This window comes from Theropithecus gelada, chromosome 6 (assembly GCF_003255815.1).
Source record: "Theropithecus gelada isolate Dixy chromosome 6, Tgel_1.0, whole genome shotgun sequence".
Taxonomy (NCBI): domain Eukaryota; kingdom Metazoa; phylum Chordata; class Mammalia; order Primates; family Cercopithecidae; genus Theropithecus; species Theropithecus gelada.
In genome coordinates, this window is record NC_037673.1 from 62,740,025 (window position 1) to 62,759,889 (window position 19,865).

The 19,865-nt window shown below is 36.6% G+C and overlaps 1 protein-coding gene across 5 annotated transcripts in view; it reads right to left on the reverse strand.

Annotated features, from left to right (window-relative positions):
• Nucleotides 1-513: 513 nt before the first annotated feature.
• The window catches only part of CENPK (centromere protein K), a 49,087-nt gene continuing 29,735 nt past the window's right edge, over nt 514-19,865 (reverse strand). For 3 of the 5 annotated variants that reach the window (XM_025388160.1, XM_025388161.1, XM_025388159.1), the window contains exons 7-11: nt 9,086-9,168; nt 8,888-8,986; nt 8,425-8,551; nt 4,247-4,300; nt 514-1,388 (exon numbers count right to left, since the gene is read on the reverse strand). In XM_025388160.1, the coding sequence (XP_025243945.1) occupies nt 1,230-1,388; nt 4,247-4,300; nt 8,425-8,551; nt 8,888-8,986; nt 9,086-9,168 (522 nt within the window). In that variant the 3' untranslated portion in view covers nt 514-1,229. The remainder of the gene's footprint in view (nt 1,389-4,246; nt 4,301-8,424; nt 8,552-8,887; nt 8,987-9,085; nt 9,169-19,865) is intronic. The other 2 variants (XM_025388163.1, XM_025388162.1) reach the window with 1 other exon arrangement.

The window sequence follows — 19,865 nt, forward strand, 5'->3', positions numbered from 1 at the left end:
ATTTTTAATGTTTTCATTAGCAAACACCAAAAGTGTTTTGCTAGTAATTCATGGACAACAGTACCACCTGCTCTGAAGAATTCTTGTCAGACCTACACTGCCATTTCTTCCCTCTCCAGTTACTTCAAAGAGTAAAAAGTTGCTCACCCCTTCAATATCCAACTCGAGTATTCTAGGAGGTACTTTATGTATCATCTTCCCCTAAAAGAGTTACATTCCCTAAAATATAATAGTATTTGTATTTTCTACAGAGGGATTGGTATACTTCAAATATTATTTGTTTACTTTAGAAAATATGAAGCAATTAAGGTAAGCAAGGAACTTGGATAATATACAGTAGGAAGCACTTTCAAGTAAAAAAGTAACAAATTTCTCTTAGAAAACTAATGATATTAATGGATTTAGGATTCTCTAGTTTAGCTTGTATGCAATACTAAATGAGTCCTATATCTTAATTTATCCAGCTTTAAAAAGTATTTGCTACTTATAAAAATATCCCACATCACCAATTGCTAGAGATTTTTAGAAATAATTTTATTTAAAGAAAATTCATAGAGGATTAATAAAATGTCATGAATACAATTTTGTTGGTAATAATTAGCAGAATCAAGAGTAGATTAATATATAAGGTTACATGGTATATGAATAATACAAACTAAAATATCAATTTTATGCTAGCTTTATCCATCAGTTTTTCATATTCCAATTTTAAACAAAGCTAGAAATAAGGCAGTACATATGAAACAATTTGCTAAATACTTTTAAATTATGCCAGCTTCTACATCAGGTATTACCTCAATTTTAAAACCATCCGCAAATTAAATGACCTTCCCATTATAATTTCTAAATATAAAGAAGCACCAATTGGAACTCAAAATGCATGAAAGATATTGTTACACATTTTAAGAAAACATTATATTAGGAATATAATAAATCAACAAAGAATTTTCCAAAGAATATTGCATGAGGTAAGGTATATTAAATGTTTTATGCCTAGAATATTATCTACCTGCATTCTTCTCCATATAGTTTAAAACACCAAAGCACTGATTGAAGAAAGGATCATTTAAAAATGAATAATAGATGGCAGCACATGCCATTCAGCAATAAAAGGAAGATGGACTATGTGCATTAATTTGCAAATAATGTTTTTTATCCAAATAGTCCTGTGGTTCCAATATCCTTGAATGATAAGATTTTTTTACTGTGTGAAAAAAGAAAACATCCTTTTACTGATGGAAAGCTTCTAATCTTATTCGAGTTGGATCTTCTGGATGTCTCAAGGCAATTCCATTACGCAGCAGCAGCTCAACATAAGGTGGCCAAAAGGAATCACTAATTTTGACATATGGATCATGTGGAACATCAAATAATCTATTTATAAGAATCTAGGAGAAAATATCATTCAAAATATACTTTACTTGGGAAAAAGTCAATACAGCTATAATAAAGTTTTTTGTCAAAGAATATTGACCTCTTTTCTTTTTCAACAACTGTTTAATACTTTTAATCTACAAATTTGAATTTCCTTTTTGAAAGGACTACGGGTATTAGCTAATGAAAAAAACTTTAAAGTGAAGTTTTGCATCTTTAATTTAGAAAAACATTTCCTAAAAATTGGTAAGAAAGAATTTACAATTCTCCCACTTCTCTTGGGATTAATATCTTCTTTAGGATAAAGACAAAAATCTTAAAAAATTAATATTTCACAAAAAACACAAAAAAGTTAAAAAGAAAGTGAGCAAGTGTGTCTTAATATTTGAGGGAAAAATCACTGGTCCTGTCCTCCACAAAACACCTATTCTTCTGATAAATATTTATAAGATTCAATTTTATCACCATCGCTTCCTTCAGCTTCATCCTGAGTATCCCTGATCTTCATTAAGGATATTGTGGAATTACAACCACAAATTGAATTTTTATTATTTGTATTAAATTATATAGGCTAGCATTTTCCAAACTGCATTCCATAGAATTAGTCTCCCTGAAGATGTTCTTAGTTCCTGAAAAACAGAGTTCTGTGATCAAACAAGCTTGGGAAAGCTTGCTAATGTGAAGTGAGAATCAGCTGTCTTTCCCAAATCCACTGCTATTATAAAAGTCTTCTGAAGAAAGAAGTATTTACAATTGTTTCAATACTAATGTTATGAAATACAGTGAAAAACGCTAAATGTAGATCAATTATTATTTTGCCTCCTCAGCTATCTTCCAGTGCCTTCACAAATTACAAAACTAGAACTCAGAAGAGTTAAGGGATTCCTCAGGGGCACATAATCAGTGGTGGATCTTGGATTAGACTCCATATCTCAAAATTACCTCCGCATCTCAAAAATTTGTCAGGCCAAATTTTTAACTGAAAGATGCTATTATTTTAAGGAACATGGAAAAGAAAAGGCATAATTTATACAATTACAAAGTGCCATAGAAATAAATCAAATTAATCCATCAAGCTCTAATCTCAATAAAATTTTGTAATACCTTATTTCTTGAAATAAAATTTTCAACTATTATTAATTATTTCATGTCCCACATCCCATGGGAGGAAAAAAGCTTTGGCCTCATTTCTTTTGAGTACCATGATACAGAACTAAATATTAATTGTATTTTAGAGCAATGGCTTATTTTAGTACAAATGGCTTATTTTAGTACAAATCTTTCCTATTTTGCATTTCTAATTTTAATCATATTATTTTTAACCTAACTGCAGTTTTAATATTAGTTCCTTTATCACTGACAATATGAGCCTTGGAGACAAACTTAGGATTCTAATGCTAAGTTTTATATGCTGATATAGTTTAGGTGTATCCCCTGCCAAATCTCATATTGAAATGTAATCCCCAGTGTTGGAGGTGGGGCCTGGTGGGAGGTGATTGGATCATCAGGGTGAATTTCTCGTGAATGCTTTAGCATATCCCCTTGGTGCTGTCCTCATGACAGTGAGTTCTTGCAAGATCTGGTTCCTTAAAAGTGTGTGTGGTACCTTTCCCCCTCCCTCTTGCTCCCACTCTGGCCATGTAAACTGTCTGCTCCTGATTCACCTTCTGCTATGAGTAAAAGCTCCCTTAGGCCTCCCTAGAAGCTGAGCAGATGCCAGTGTCATGTTTGTACAGCCTGCAAACCATGAGCCAATTAAACTCCTTTTCTTTATAAATTATACAGTCTCAGGTATTTCTTTACAGCAATACAAGAATGGCCTAACACATATGGTACATACTATGTACACTACTAAAAAATTATACATGTAATACCTTTCAGTATTCCCATGACTGACAATTTTCATTAAAAAAAAAAAAGTTAAGTCATCCATGAGAAACTATAGACAATTTAGTTTCAGCATAAACTAGAGTAGCTAGAAATATGTTAAAATATTCTAATTACAAATCTAATATATATTTGTATTTTGCTTTTCAAAGCAATAATATTCTGTATTAAATCCTGAGGAACCAAAACTTGTCAGCTGGGCAAAAAGAGACTTTAACACCTAGTTCATTAAGTTAAATGAAACACATTTTCTGAAATCACTCTTTCTTCAAAATTTAACAATAATTTTAAAAGGGGGTACACTAATTGGTAAATACCCTGTTCTTCATACACTATTTCATTTTCCTTTCTGCCCAATTTGTCATGAATTGTCATATCAAGATCTTCCAAAGTATTTAAAATAATTGATAATATGGTTGAGGTTCAAAAACATTTTTGAAAAGGTCGAAGATATTTATAAAACAAGGTATATGTCAAGTCAGAGAAAGTTGGAAAACTCAGTACTTACATTACAAGAAAAGAGACTGATGTTATTTTTTTTTAAATTGTACAATTCCTACAACTTTGTGGAAGGAATCTTTAAGTTCATTATGTATTTTATACAGAGTACAGAGCTACCAATTAAAGAGTCAATGTAACAGCATAGAATTTTACTATGTAAATATTAGATGACATCATTAAAAATTTTTTTTCACCCTGTCAGCTCATACCTAGATAAAAACTTTACCTGTAATAAATCTTGGGAATATGATTAAGAGATAGACCTTAAATTAACATTATTTTAAAAATAACAATATTCCTCTCAGTACTATACAGGGAACAGAAACTAATTTTATACCAAAGATATATTATTACAAATATATTTAATAAAGAATGATGAATACTTTAAGAATTATTTCTTGTTTTTCAAGTCTGAGTATAATTGTTCACAAATAACTAATTAAGAGACAGCTTCAAGACAAGACAAAGTACACAAAACACTTACCTCTAACATTTCATGCAGTGTTATCAGCTGTACAGTTGATTCTTGAATGTTTTTCTTCAAGAGAAATGTGAATAACAAACAATTACCACTTCAGTTCTGCCAATGGTGAAATATTGGACTGTTTTTACAAGACTTTTATTTTATTTTTGAGAGAGTTTCGCTCTTGGCGCCCAGGCTGCAGTGCAATGGCCAATCTCAGTCCACTGCAACCTCCGCCTCCCGGGTTCCAGTGATTCTCTTGCCTCAGCCTCCCGAGTAGGTAGGATTACAGGCGCTCCCACCACCACGCCTGGCTAATTTTTGTATTTTTAGTAGATACAAGGTTTCACCATCTTGGCCAGGCTGGTCTGGAGCTCCTGACCTCAGGTGATCTGCCCACATTGGCCTCCCAAAATGCTGTGATTACAGGCATGAGCCACCATGCTTGGCCAAGAGTTTTAAAATTAGTATTTTTTAGCTGTAATGGTATAAAGTAACTAAAATCAAATATTCATAATTAAGTGACAAAAAATTCTGAAAGTAAATGTTATTGTATTTAAGTCAGATTCATAAAAATGCAGTGGAAATATCTTCTAAGACAGTGAAAACTTTTATAGTAACTGGAAGATACAATTAAAACTATCCATAAACATATAATAGATATACACATTATATATAATCATATAAAAAATTTAGTATTTAAATCCCCCAATAAAAACTCCCCAAATGACATTCTAGAGTATATTTATGCAGTTTCAGTACAGGAAACTTGTTCTTATGAGAGACTTAATCATCTTTCTATAGCTCTTGACAGTTTGTCATGTTAACTCATTAGTTGTTTCTTCCTTGGAATGACAGAGAACAAATCTCACTCCAATTCTATCCAAGAGTTCCTCAAATATTTGAAGACTGCTATTATAAGGCCCAAGTCTTCTCTTTTTCACATTAATCACCATTTGTTTCTTCAATTATTTTTTTCTTTTTTTTGGAGACGGGGTCTCACTCTGTCACCCAGGCTGGAGTGCAGTGGTGCCATCATAGCTCACTGCAGCCTTGACTTCCTGGGCTCAAGCTATCTTCCCACCTCAGCCTTCCGAGTAGCTGGAACTACAAGCATATGACACAGTAATGTTTTCGTTTAAATTTGTTTGTTTTGTAGAGGCAGGGTCTTGCTACGTTGTCCAAACTGGTCTCAAATTTTTGGCTTCAAGTAATCCTCCCACCTTAGTTTCCTAAAGTGCTGGGAATACAGGTGTGAGCCACCACACCCCACCTCAATATTTTTCATATGGCACAAATTTGAGGCTTCTCAATACCATGATTATTCTCTGAATGTGCTCTAATTTGTCTTTTGTTTTCCTTCATCTAGTCTCCCACAATGATCTAGGTGTGATTTGACTACCGAAGACAAAAAAAGAACACCCACTTTCATAATTACGGAGACCAGAATTCTATACATTAAATTTAAGATGGTATTAGCTTTTAGACGTCTATTTTTTTCCTTGTGGACTTCTGAGAATACTATCATCTAAAATGCCAAAGTATTTTTCATATATCTAGCTAAAAATGTCTTCCTTATTCTATAATGTTTTAAACATAGATATCCTCTGTATTTCTACTTAAACATCATCCTATTTTATTTGCCTTAGTTCCTAACTAGCTAAGAAATAAAGTCTTTATTCCGTCATCCAACATATTTACTATCTAGCCCTCTTACTTTCACGTCATTTGTAAACTTTGATAGCCATATATTCTATCTCTTTACCTAAGTTATTGTTAAAAATGTTCAACAGGACAGACTCTAAAGGAAGCTGCTAGAAAGTTCCAAGATAATACTAATCTTAATTCAAAACTTTCTGATTAGGATTAGTATTATCTTGGAAAAAAGAAGTGAGGTTATCAAATCTGACGTAACGACCCCAAAATGGCTCATGGTAATCAAGCTTCCTTTTAAGGATGCCTCAAACCTCCGGTTCTATTAGTGGAGCAAAAGCAACCAAAAAAAGTTGAAAAAAATGGAGGAGACTGGGACCAGAAAATACATCAGCGAGTTATTTCAAGATTAAGGTCATAAAGAGGCAAGGAATCATGACTTTAATGAAATGGTCAAAAGAAGGCTGTCATACTTTTACAAATAAATAAGAGGTAAAAAACAATAATAGAATGGAAGACACAGTCCATAACAAATGTAAAGCCTATAGACAATTATAAGAAAGGGAAGAGTAAAAAGAACACAGATAGTAAAAACAAAAACAAACAGAACTTTTTCTCCTTTTCTTATTATAGTCACATCCATTCAATAAATATGAACTGAGAAGGCTCTATATAAAAGATATGCAAGATAGAAGAGATACAAAGATGAACTGAACACATCAAGTAGCTCACAGGGCATGGGGGTGAAGGGAGAGATACACATAAATAACACTAACAAAATCATTTGAAAAGTGTTAATAAAAGGACACCTAGAGCCAGGTTCAGTAGCTCACATCTGTAGTACCTGTTGTGTGGAGGCTGAGGCGGGAGGATAGTTTCAACCCAGGAGTTCAAGTCTAACCTGGGCAACATAGCAAGACCTCGTCTCTAAAAAAATCAATCAATAGGTCAGGTGTGGTGGCTCATGCCTGTAATCCTAGCACTTTGGGAGGCTGAGGCGGGAGGATCAACTGAGGTCAGGAGTTTGAGACCAGCCTTGACAACACGGTGAAACCCTGTCTCTACTAAAAATACAAAAAAAATTAGCTGGGTGTGGTGGCATGTAATTGTAGTCCCAGCTACTCGGGAGGCTAGGATAGGAGAATTGATCGCCTGAACCTGGGAGACAGAGGTTGCAGTGAGCAGAGATCATGCCATTGCACTGCAGCCTGGGTGACAGAGCAAGACTCAGTCCCCAAAAATAAAAATAAATAAAAATTAAAAATAAATAAATAAAAGAACACCTAAATTTCATATGTTTCACTCAAAAGATGTTTGAACTGTCTTAAGTAGGAATCTGCCACCCTCAACAGATTGGAAGGGTTTTAACCTAGGCAGAAAAAACAATGTGTAAGCCACAAAAAAGTGAGAGGTCAACTGGTGACACAGCTGAATGGATTCACGTAAGAGATGGATGAATGTTGGGAAATGAGGCTGAGGAGACAGAAGTCCATAGTATAAATCCTAATGAAGAGATTTCTAAGAAGTTTACAGACTTCATTCCCTAAGAAGACATGAAAGATTTTACACTGAAAATGATTAAACTAAACATATTATTATTCAATGATTACTCCAATTTCAAAAAAGTCTTAACACCATATGTATATATATATAAGAACTGTTCACAATCTTCTGCCACTCAATAAAATATTTATTCGCTTTTTCAGAAAAGGTTTATTTCATTATAGCTACTATTAAAATAGTCAATAACTTACAATAATCTGTAACAAATTTTAAACATCATTCTTTTGATTTAAAAAGTTGTACATACTCATCACAGAAAATTGAAAAAATTGTGAAAAGCAAAAAAAACACCTACAATCCTAGCTCTCAGACATAAGCACTATCAATTTTTTAAACATAAATTAGATTCAAACAATTTAACCATCAGGGTTTTATTTGTTCAACAATTAGTTGTATTTCATTAACTTCTCTGAAGGTGTTCAATACATTATATGACAAGTTGACTTACTCCCATCATATGGATATAATATGAAAAATATACTCTGGCTGGGTGCAGTGGCTCACACCTGTAATCCTAACATCTAATCATCCCACTTGGGAGGCCGAGGTGGGCAGACTGCCTGAGCTCAGGAGTTCAAGACCAGCCTGGGCAACTTGGTGAAATCCCCTCTCTACTACAAATACAAAAAATTAGCTGGGCATGGTGGCGCACACCTGTAGTTCCAGCTACTCTGAAAGCTAAGACACGAGAATCACTTGAACCCAGGAGGCAGAGGTTGCAGTGAGCTGAGATCACACCACTGAACTCCAGCCTGAGTGACAGAGACTCTGTCCCCCCGCCCCCTCCAAAAAACTATACATATACTTAATCCCATTTTATTGAATAATTAGGTTGCTTCTAGTGTTTCAATAAATATAATGTGATAATGGCATATTTCCATACATGTGCATACCTTTGAACTAAATAAGAAAATATGCTTCTAAACCCACCTAAAATAATTTCAAATATGATAATTTATATAAATGTCTTCTCTAAAACTTACCTTTTTCTTTTTAACACTTCTATCAGGCAGAGGAAAATGGTCTTCTAGAAACTTGCCCAAGGTACTCAAGAGTTTCTCCTTATATTCTTTTACATTAAGCATTTTAGTTTTCAGCTCATTAAAGACTCTAATAGATTCAAAAAATTAAGAGAAACATTTAACTGCTAAAACACATATGCACATGTAACTAGTTATTCATGAAGTTGATCGAAAACTTTGCTAAAACTTCATTTGCTCAAACCAAATAACTACCTTTTTGAAAATAATATTGTGTATATAACAAGTAGAGAAACCAAAGGTACAGTCAAGTCACTCATAAAATATCATATAATAGCTAATAGTTAACAAAAGTTAGGCCAAGACTCCTGATTCCTGGTAAAATTAACTTCATCTATGTTTCATGTAACGCAAAAAATAAAATACTTTTCCTATTTTAAAAACCTAGAACATAAAATTAAAATACCTTGATTCAGAAAATGTTTCGACCTTATTTTTCAATTCACTGTGTAGTACATTAAGAGATTCCATTATCTGTTGCTGCTCATCCAACCACCGTTGTTCTCTTTTGACATGGAAAAACAAAACAAGCAATATCTAAATAAAACTTTAAAGGCCACTTAATACATATGAATGATTAATAGTAATTATAACATAAACATACCTTTCTAAGTCTTCCTTTAACTTTTCATTCTTTGACTCCATAGTGGACAGTACCATTTCAAGATCTTGTCTCAGCTTTTGGAACTAGAATAAAATAATTCAAATTAATTGCTTAGTCTTTAATCTTACAGTTTTATTTCTGAACAACAGTCAAATTTACATAGTGGTCCAGGATACTTCCAGTCAGACATCAGTAGTAAAAAAGCCTAGCAGAAAGCATTTGAAAAGGTAAATATACAATAGGTGCTAAATTTGTGGTAATATTCTATGGTTAAATTCAAAAATATCAGAAGGGGTTTTGAGCAGTAAATTTTAATTTCATATTGAAAGGCAAGATAATGGTGTGTTTTCAGTAATCAGAGATTAGGTACTTTCTCTTTTCTTGTTGTTTTTGAGATGGAGTCTCACTCTGTCACCCAGGCTGGAGTGCAGTAGTGCCATCTCAGCTCACTGCAAGCTCCGCCTCCCAGGTTCACGCCATTCTCCTGCCTCAGCCTCCTCCAGTAGCTGGGACTACAGGCGCCCGCCACCATGCCAGGCTAATTTTTTCTGTTTTTAGTAGAGACGGGGTTTCACCATGTTAGCCAGGATAGTCTCCATCTCCTGACCTCATGATCCGCCCGCCTCAGCCTCCCAAAGTGCTGGGATTACAGGCGTGAGCGACCGCGCCTGGCCCAGGTACCTTTTCTTTTCTTTTTCATTTTTATTTTTTGAGACGGAGTCTTGCTTTGTCGCCCAGGCTGGAGTGCAGTGGTGTGAACTTGGCTCACTGCAACCAACCTCTGCCTCCCGGGTTCAAATGATTCTCCTGCCTCAACCTCCCGAGTAGCTGGGATTACAGGCGCACCACACCACGCCCAGCTAATTTTTGTATTTTTAGTACAGACTAGGTTTCACCATATTGGCCAGGCTGGACTCAAACTCCTGAGCTTGTGATCCACCTGCCTTAGCCTCCCAAAGTGCTGGGATTACAGGTGTGAGCCACCGTGCCCAGCCCCAGGTACCTTTTCTAAGGAGACTGTACAAAACAGACACAAATGACTCACTCATTCAATATTTATTCAATCATTCAATCAAATTTGTGATCAATCATTGACTATTAGGCATTGCTGAAGGAGGGAGAGATGCAAAGGTGAACAGAACAAAGAGGAATTCAGACATTTACTCCAGCAATGGTCAAGTGTCATAAAGAAAAAAAAAATCAAAATAAAAGTAAAGGCATGAAGAGCAAGAAATGGACGTTTTAGGTAGTATGATATGAGAAGCCTTCTCTGATCAGATAACATTTAAGTAATAGAGAAAGGCCAGGTGCAGTGGCTCAAGCCTGTAATCCCAGCACTTTGAGAGGCCGAGGCGGGTGGATCACAAGGTCAGGAGATCGAGACTGGCCTGGCCAAGATGGTGAAACCCTGTCTCTACTAAAAATACAAAAATCAGCCGGGAGTGGTGGTGGGCGCCTGTAGTCCCAGCTACTCGTGAGGCTGAGGCAGGAAAATCGCTTCAACCCGGGAGGCGGAGGTTGTAGTGAGCCGGGATTGAACCACTATACTCCAGCCTGGGTGACAGAGTGAGACTCTGACTCAAAAAAAAAAAAAAAAAAAAACAGAGAAAGAAGACAAAGGAAAACATCGTGTTATTCTCTAGCAAAAGAATGTTCCAGGGAAAGGGAATAGTTAAGTACTAAGGCCAGGAGGCAAAAGTATGCTTGAGGGATTTCAGGAACAACAAAGAAGACCAAAGAGAATTACAATAAGCACTAGTGTTCCATTCTCCTGATCACAAGGGTTTCCATTAGCTCTTTTTAAACATAAATCAGGTAAGTTCAACGTGTATATTACAAACCCTAAAGTAACTATGAAAAAAAAAAAGAAAAGAAATAACTAATAAGCCAATACTGATAATTAGACACCAGCCTGGGCAACATGGCAAAACCCTGTCTCTATAAATAAATACAAAAATTAGCCAGGCATGATGCCACAAGCCTGTAGTCCCAGCTACTTGGAAGGCTGAGGCGGGAGGATCACATGAGGCCAGGAGGTGCAGGCTGCAATGAGCTGAGATCATACCACTGCATGCCAGCCTGGTTAACAGAGCAAGACCCTGCCTCAACAAAGACGACGACGACGACGACACCACCACCACCACACACAATCAACAACAACACCACACACAATCCAAGAAAGTGGGAAAAGGAAAAAACAGGAACAGAAAAACAGTAGGATGAAAAGAAAGATAAATCAAGGCCAAGCCTGGTAACTCATTCCTGTAATTCTATCACTTTAGGAGGCTAAGGTGAAAAGGTTGTTTGAGGCCAGGAGTTCAAGGCTGCAGTGATTTATGATATCAACACTGCACCCAGCCTGGGCAATCGAGCAAGATCCTCTGCTCCCAACCCTCCCTCCCCACCCAAAAATATAAATCAATAACACATCTTTCAATGCAACCATATTGATTATATTAAATATGGTCTAACAATGGCATTAAATTGAAAAATAATAGAAAGGTATCTAGAAAACTTTGCAACCATTTGGATACCAAAAACATACTTCTAAATAATCCATGGGTCAAAGAAGCAACCAATAGGAAAATAGGAAATTATTGTAACTGAGTAGAAATAAAAACATTAACATCAAAATTTGTCTTTTATTTTTTCATCCCCCAAACAAATGACATGCAACATCAAGATTTCTGGGATGAAGCAAAAGCAGTACTCAGATGATAATTCAGACCACTAAAAATCTATTTTTTTTTGAGACAGAATCTCGCTCTGTTGCCAGGCTGGAGTGCAGCAGCACTATCTTGGCTCACTGCAACCTCCGCCTCCCGGGTTCAAGAGGTTATCTGGCTTCAGCCTCCCAAGTAGCTGGGACTACAGGTGCGTGCCACCACACCCAGCTAATTTTTGTATTTTTAGTAGAGATATGGTTTCCCTATATTGGCCAGGATGGTCTCCATCTCCTGACCTCGTGATATGCCCACCTCAGCCTCCCAAAGTGCTGGGATTACAGGTGTGAGCCACTGCACCTGGCCTAAAAGCCTATTTTAAAAGAAAAGAAAGTTCACAAATTAATAACCTCAGCTTCTATCATAAGAAATATGAAAAAAGAGCAAATGAAACCCACAGTAAGTTGAGGAAATAATAACAACAAAGAAGTTAAATCAGTACAACATAAAAAATAAGGAAAAAGCAATGAAAATTGGTTTTTGAGGTCAATAAAATTAGATTAATTACTGGGTGGGGAGGAGGACATAAATCACCAATATCAGAAATGAGACAGGTGACATCACTACAAACATTAAAATGATAATGGAGAAACGTTATGGACAATCTTGTCACTAATCAGGTAAATAAATTATTTGAGAGACATAAGCTACCAAAGCTCATTTAGACAAATAAGAAATCTGGCTCCAGAGAAACAGAATTTGTAATTAAAAATTACAAAATTTCTAATTAAAAATTTTCACAGATGAAAATTTTTATTCATCTCTAAATTTTTATTCAGTTTATGAGAAAATTTTAGGCCCAGATGGTTTTATCTGAGAATTCAAACAAACACGTCAGGAATAAAAAATTTCTATTCTATACAAACTCTTTAGAAGAGAAGAGAATACTTCCTAATTTGTTCCATGAGGCTGGTATTAAAGCCTAACAAAGACATCACAAAAAAGAAAACCACAGACCAATATACCTCATGAACACAGAAGCAAAAATCTCATAAAATTTCAGCAAATTACATTCAGCAATAAGTAAGAAAGATTAATATACTATGGCAAAGTGGGGTTTATCACAGGAATATGCAGTTAAGCAAGCAGATAAAATCAATTTTAAGGCCGGGGGCGGTGGGTCATGCCTGTAATCTCACAACTTTCGGAGGCTGAGGCAGGCAGATCACCTGAAGTTGGGAGTTTGAGATCAGCCTGACCACCATGGAGAAACCCCGTCTCTACTAAAAATATAAAATTAGCCAGGTGTGGTGGAGCATGCCTGTAATCCCAGCTACTTGGGAGGCTGAGGCAGGAGAATTGGTTGAATCGGGAGGTGGAGATTGCAGTGAGCCAAGATCATGCCATTGCACTCCAGCCTGGACAACAAGAGCGAAACTCCATCTCCAAAAAAGAAAAAAAAAAAAAATCAATTTTAAAAATCAATCAATGTAATTCACCATATCAACAGATTTTAAAAAGGAGAAAAACATTTAATAACCTCAATAAATTCAAGAAGAGTAAGTAACCAAATTCAGTATTAATTTGTGATTTTAAAATAAAAGACTTAGGCCAGGGGCGGTGGCTCATGCCTATAATCCCAGCACTTTGGGAGCCCGAGGACCGAGGTTAGGAGTTCAAGACCAGCCTGGCCAACAACATGAAACCCCGTCTCTACTAAAAATACATAAATTAGCCCAAAGTGGTGACAGGTGCCTGTAATCCAAGCTACTCGGGAGGCTGAGGCAGGAGAATTGCTTGAACCCAGGAGGCAGAGATTGCAGTGAACTGAGATCGTGCCACTGCACTCTAGCCTGGGCGACAGAGTGGGAATGACGGAAGGAAAGACAGAAGGACGGAAGGACAGAAGGACAGAAGGACAGCAGGAAGGGAGGAAGGAAGGAAGGAAGGAAGGAAGGGAGGAAGGGAGGAAGGGAGGAAGGGAGGAAGGGAGGAAGGAAGGGAGGAAGGGAGGGAGGGTAGGAGGATAAAATAAAACTTCATAAACTGTAACAGAAGAAAATTTCTGCAATCTGATTAAAAGTATCTATGAAAAACCTACTGCTAACATCACACTTAATGGTGAAAGGGCAAATGTTTTCTGATAACCTCAGGAATAAGGAAAAGATGTCCATTCTTACTATTTCTATTCAATATTTTACTGAAGTACAAGTTCTAGGACAGCAAAATAACCCCCCCAAAAAGATATACAAATCATACAGAAGGGAAAAAATATGTAAAATTGTGTTTGATCTCAGATAACAAATATATAGAATAAAAGTTTCTCAAGGATATAAAATCAATATACAAATATTAATTATATTTGTATTTATTAGTAATAAATAAAAATTGAAATTTAAGGCCAGGCACATGTGTAATCCCAGCACTTTGGTAGGCCGAGGCGGGCAGATTACAAGGTCAGGAGATCAAGACCATCCTGGCCACCGTGGTGAAACCACGTCTCTACTAAAAATAAAAAAGAAAATTAGCTGGGCGTGGTGGCGGGCGCCTGTAGTCCCAGCTGCTCGGGAGGCTGAGGCAGGAGAATGGCGTGAACCCAGAAGGTGGAGCTTGCAGTGAGCCGAGATTGCACCACTGCACTCCAGCCTGGGTGACAAAGTGAGACTCCGTCTCAACAACAAAAATTGAAATTTAAAAGAATACCATTTTAATAGTCAAAATTATGAAATACTAAAATGATGAATTTGACGAAAGATGTGCTAGACCTGTATGCTGAAAACTGCAAAATACCAGTGAGACAAAATTTTTAAATACCAAATAAATGGGGACCTAAATAAATACAAAGATGATACAGTGCTAATGGATCTGCATTCAGACTAAATATGTTAAAGATAGCAATCTTCCACAAATTAACCTATAGATTCAGGGAAATTTCAATGAAAGTTCCAGCTTTTTATGGGGCAAAATGACAAACCAATTCTAAAAGTTAATGGAAGTATGAAACAATTTTGAAAAGAACAACAAAGTTAGAGAATTCATAATACTTAATTTCAAGACTTATTTTGAAGCTTCAGTAAAAAAGATAATGTGGTATTGGCTTAAAGACAGAAACACAGAACAAAAAACCGGAAATATCCAAAGCACAGAATAGAGAAAAATAGAGTTCAGAAATAGATACACACATATATAGTCACTAATTTTCAACAGAAGCGTAAAGGAAATTCAAAAAAGAAAAGACAGTTTCTTCAACAAATACCGCTGAAACAGTCAGTATCCAAATGAAAAAAAAAAGATCCTATATCACTAACTCATACTATATACACATAAACATTAACTCAAAATGGATCATGAACCTAAATACTGAAACCTAAAACTTAAAAACTTTTAAACAGAAAACATAGGAGAAAATCTTTGTGACCCTGAATGGGGCAAACAGTTCTTAGATTTTGAGCTCAGACCTTAATAGAAAACTTGAGTTTGGAGTTAATCAAATTAGGAACTTAAGTTCTCCAAAACACCGCAGAGAAAGTGAAAAGGAGTCGGGCACCGTGGCTCATGCCTGTAGTTCCAGCGCTTTGGGAGGCTGAAGCAGGCAGATTACTTGAGCCCAGGAGTGCACACAAGCCTGGGAAACACGGCAAATCCCATCTCTACAAAAAAATACAAAACTTAGCCAGATGTGGTGGTGCACACCCATAGTCCCAGGTACTCAGGAGGCTGAGGTAGGAGAATCCCTTGAGCCTGAGGTCAAGGCTACATGAGCTGAGATGATGCCACTGCAATGCAGCCTGAGTGACAGAGCAAAACCCTGCCAAGGACGGAAGGAAGAGAGGAAGAGAGGAAAAGAGGGAGGGAGGGAGGTGAAAAGACAATTGTGCAGTAAAGAGTTAACTCAGCAGGCCTAGATTGCAAAAACCTTGACATTACTAAAGCCTGTCTTCAGAACTGCCCTTGGTCAGTTCCCTGAAAATAAGCTCTGAGCCCTTGGAATATTCTGCTTGATGAGCATTTTTCTATGTCTAGAGCCTTGGGTCACATGGCACCAGTTTGATTAGAGAGTTTATGATAACTATGTGATTTGTGTTGAATGCATTTTTACTCTAGGTGGATGAAGTATACATAGTTAAGGTCAGTCACACAAGCACTGCATGCATACCCGACTGACCCCCAATAAAAACCCTAGACAACAAGGCTCAAGTGAGATTCCCTGGTTGCCAACTCACCACATGAGATGTCACACATAGTTGCGGGGAGAATTAAGTGCATCCATGCAACTCTACTGGGAAAGAATTCCTGTAAGCTTATCCCATGTGCCTTTTCCTTTGTTCACTGTAATGTTCTCTCTCACTTTAATAAGCTGCAACCAAGAGAACAGCAGTTCTTCCGAGTCCAGTGAGTCTATCCCACAAATCATTGCACCTGAGGGTAGTCTTAGAGAAAACACTGACCCAACTAGCATTACAAATGAGATTTGCTATAATAACTCCTGCTAGCTGAAACATGAGGAAAGCACTGTTTAAGAAAAGGAAGGATTACAGGGTGGGTAAACTCTGATGCCAGGTGGTTACTAAGTCACCGATGGTATAAAACAACAGCTGCACTGCAGTAAGTTACTGTAGGTAGAAGTTACTAGTAAAATATACAATCATAGAACCAGTTCCTGTAGAGCTGGCTCACTGAATATACAACAAAATGTAAAATGAGAAGCAAGCTAAATATACAATCCCCTTCTTATTTTTAACTGTAATGAAAAATAGCTAAAATGAAAGTTTTTGGGAAGGATGCTGGCACTGCATCAAGTTTGGATTTTGGCCACTCTAAGCTACAGTTGCTAGTTTGGGGTTGCTAAGAGTTGCTCGAAAGGGAAAAATTTTGCTGGATCATCTACCATGGGTCATTCTAAATTGTGTTGGAAATTTGGTGGATCTTTTTCAATGTAAAGAATCATTATCTAAGCCAAGCACAGTGGTTCACGCGTGTAATCTCAGCACTTTGGGAGGCCAAGGTGGGAGGACTGCTTGAGACCAGGAATTTGACACCAGCCTGAACAACACAGTAAGACCCCACCTCTATGAAAAAACAAACATAAAAAATATAAAAATTAGCCAGGCATGGTGGCACACACCTGTACTCCTAGCTGCTTGGGAAGCTAAGGCAGGAAGATCATTTGACCCCAGGAGTTTGAGATGAGACAGCTATAATGTTACTACACTCCAACCGGGGCAATAGAGTAATAACCTGTTTCAAAGAAAAAAATATATGTATATAGGGGTGGGGGTTAGGAGAATAATTATCTTTTATTCTGAGAAAATGTCCATGTATTATTTATTTCTTGCCTTCTATTTTTTAATATTCTCCAACCTCTAATAGTAAAATTTCGTAATTCGAGTTTAGCTTTATTTCTTCTATTATTCCAATTGTCCTTTTTTCCCATTCCTGACCCATTCTTTACATTTCCATGACTACAGAAACTTGGTTGCCACTGTGGTGGTTTTAAGAGGTAGGGTCTTTGGGAAGCAATTGGGGGCTCCACCCTCATGAAATGACTAATGCCATAATTGCCAGAGGAGGTTAGTTATCATAGCAGTTCAACCCCCCTTTTCCTGTCTCTTGTATTCATTTCCACCTTCTATCCTTTTGCTGTGCTATAATACAGTAAGATGGCCCTCCCTCACCAGAAACAACACCATGCTCTTAGATTCTCAACCTTTTTAAAGTTCTGCAGTTAAAAAAAGTGGAACTTTGTTTTGTTGGAGTTAAAGTGAGAGGAAACATTAATATAGACAAAGAAAAGGCACACGGGATAAGCTTACAGGAGTTCTTTCCCAGTAGAGTTGCATAGATGTGCTCAATACTCCCTGCAACTATGTATGAACAAACTTTTTAATAAACTTTTTCAGCTATAGGAGAATAAACTTTTTGGTTTTTTTTTTTTGAGATGGAGTCTTGCTCTGTTGCCCAGGCTAGAGTCCAGTGGCGCGATCTTAGCTCACTGTAAGCTCCGCCTTCTGGGTTCATTCCATTCTCCTGCCTCAGCCTCCCAAGTAGCTGGGACTACAGGCGCCCACCACCACGCCCGGCTAATTTTTTTTTATTTTTAGTAGAGACAGGGTTTCATCATGCTAGCCAGGATGGTCTCGATCTCCTGACCTTGTGAGCCACCCACCTTGGCCTCCCAAAGTGCTGGGATTACAGGTGTGAGCCACCACGCCCAACTGGTGAATAAACTTTTTAAAAATAAATTACCCAGTCTGTGATGCTCTGTAATAGCAGAAGGAAACAGACTAAGACAGCAGTTCTTTGTGACTGGCTTGTTTCACTTAGCATGTTTTCAAGGTACATCCATATTTTAGCATGTACCTGTACTTCATTTCTTTTTATTGTCCAATAATGTGCCACTGTTAGGATATATTGCATTTTATTCATTCATCAATTGATGGATATTTGAGGTTGTTTTCCCTTTTTGCCTGTAAGAAAAATGATGCTATGAACATTCATGTGTAACTTTTTGTGTGGATACACACGTTTTCATTCTTCCTGGGTATATATCTAGGAATGAAACTGCTGCGTCATATACTAACTCTTTTACCTTTTGAGAAATTTCCACACTGTTTTCTAAAATAGTATACCATTTTATACTGCCGCTAGCAATGTATTGCTATTCCAATTTTTGTACTTCTTCACCAACCCACATTATTGTCTGTTCTTTGATTATAGCCATCCCAGATGGTGTAAAGTGGTCCTTTTTTAAAAACTGGCATTGTTATTTTGTGGAATCAAAATTTTTTCTTATCCTGTGGATGGTATTATTTCTTTAAATTCTCGTTGGTTCCCTGAATTGTCTCTCCTAGAGGCTCATCTTTGTTCAGTTGTTTTGAACTTCTGTCTTTCAACTTGGAGACATTTCACAGATGTCTATGATCCTTGTCTGGACATTCATATTTAAAATTCAAAAACTTATTAAGAATGCTATGTTTATGAATAAGGCTTTATGATGTGTGCCCACCCTGCTTTTTCACTGGGGACTCCATATATTATTACTTAGAAATATTTTCTCTTGAAAATATTTTATCTCCCGTCTAAGGCTATGTTCTTTTTTGATTAGCAATTTCTTTGTCATTTTTCTCTTCTCACTTTTACTATACAGTCCAACAGAAGCCAAGCCATACCTTCAACATTTCATTTAAGTATTTCCTCAGCAAAAGATTCAGCTTCATTCCTCGTAAGTTTTATCTTTCATAAAACACTAGGGACCTCTGCAGACAGAGAGAGCAATGGAGGGAACTAGCAGTACACCATGCAAAATAAAAATGTTAACTTGATCTTTCTGACTTTTGACCTGCACACCACCCCTACTAACCACCCAACCTGGTATCCCTGAGTCAAGAGCCTCACTAGTTTACTGTCTCCATATCATATACTTCCAGTTTTCAAATATATGGGTAAGAAGTTAGCAACAGTAAGCTAAGAAAATTTAACCATCTATATTCCTATTTTAAAGAAATAGCCTTGATTTTAGCTCCACACTTGAACTCTGAGTTTTGCAGTAACAGGTTCCTTCAAATCCCAAGACTTTCTTCAATTCTGTGGGGGCAGACAAACTCTTTTCATCATGATTTCTGTCTCTAGGCACATACTTACCTCTTTCCATGCTCTATAACTTGTAAAAATTTTTGTTTGCTTCTACCTTCTCTTCTATATTTTAACCTTATGAACTGACACTTTAAAAACATGACATTATTGACATTTAAGGTTTGAGAAAGTTCTATGATCCTTGTCTGGACATTCATATTTAAAACTCAGAAATTCATGTCTTCTTCACATGCAAAAGTACATTCATTCCATCCCAATGGCCACAAAAGTCTTAACTTATTCTACCATCGACTCAAAGGTTTGAAGTCTAACACCTCATCTAAATATGATTTAAATTAAATGAGTAAAATTCACAGTACAATAGATTTTGAAGCAAACTGATCTCCAGCTGTGAACTTGTGAAATCAAACAGGTTTTGTGCTTCAAAAATACAATGGTGGGAGGGACACAGGACAGACATTTCTATTCCAAAATAGGAAAGAAGGGGTAACATGTCCCAATTAACTCCCAGCACAACAGGGTAA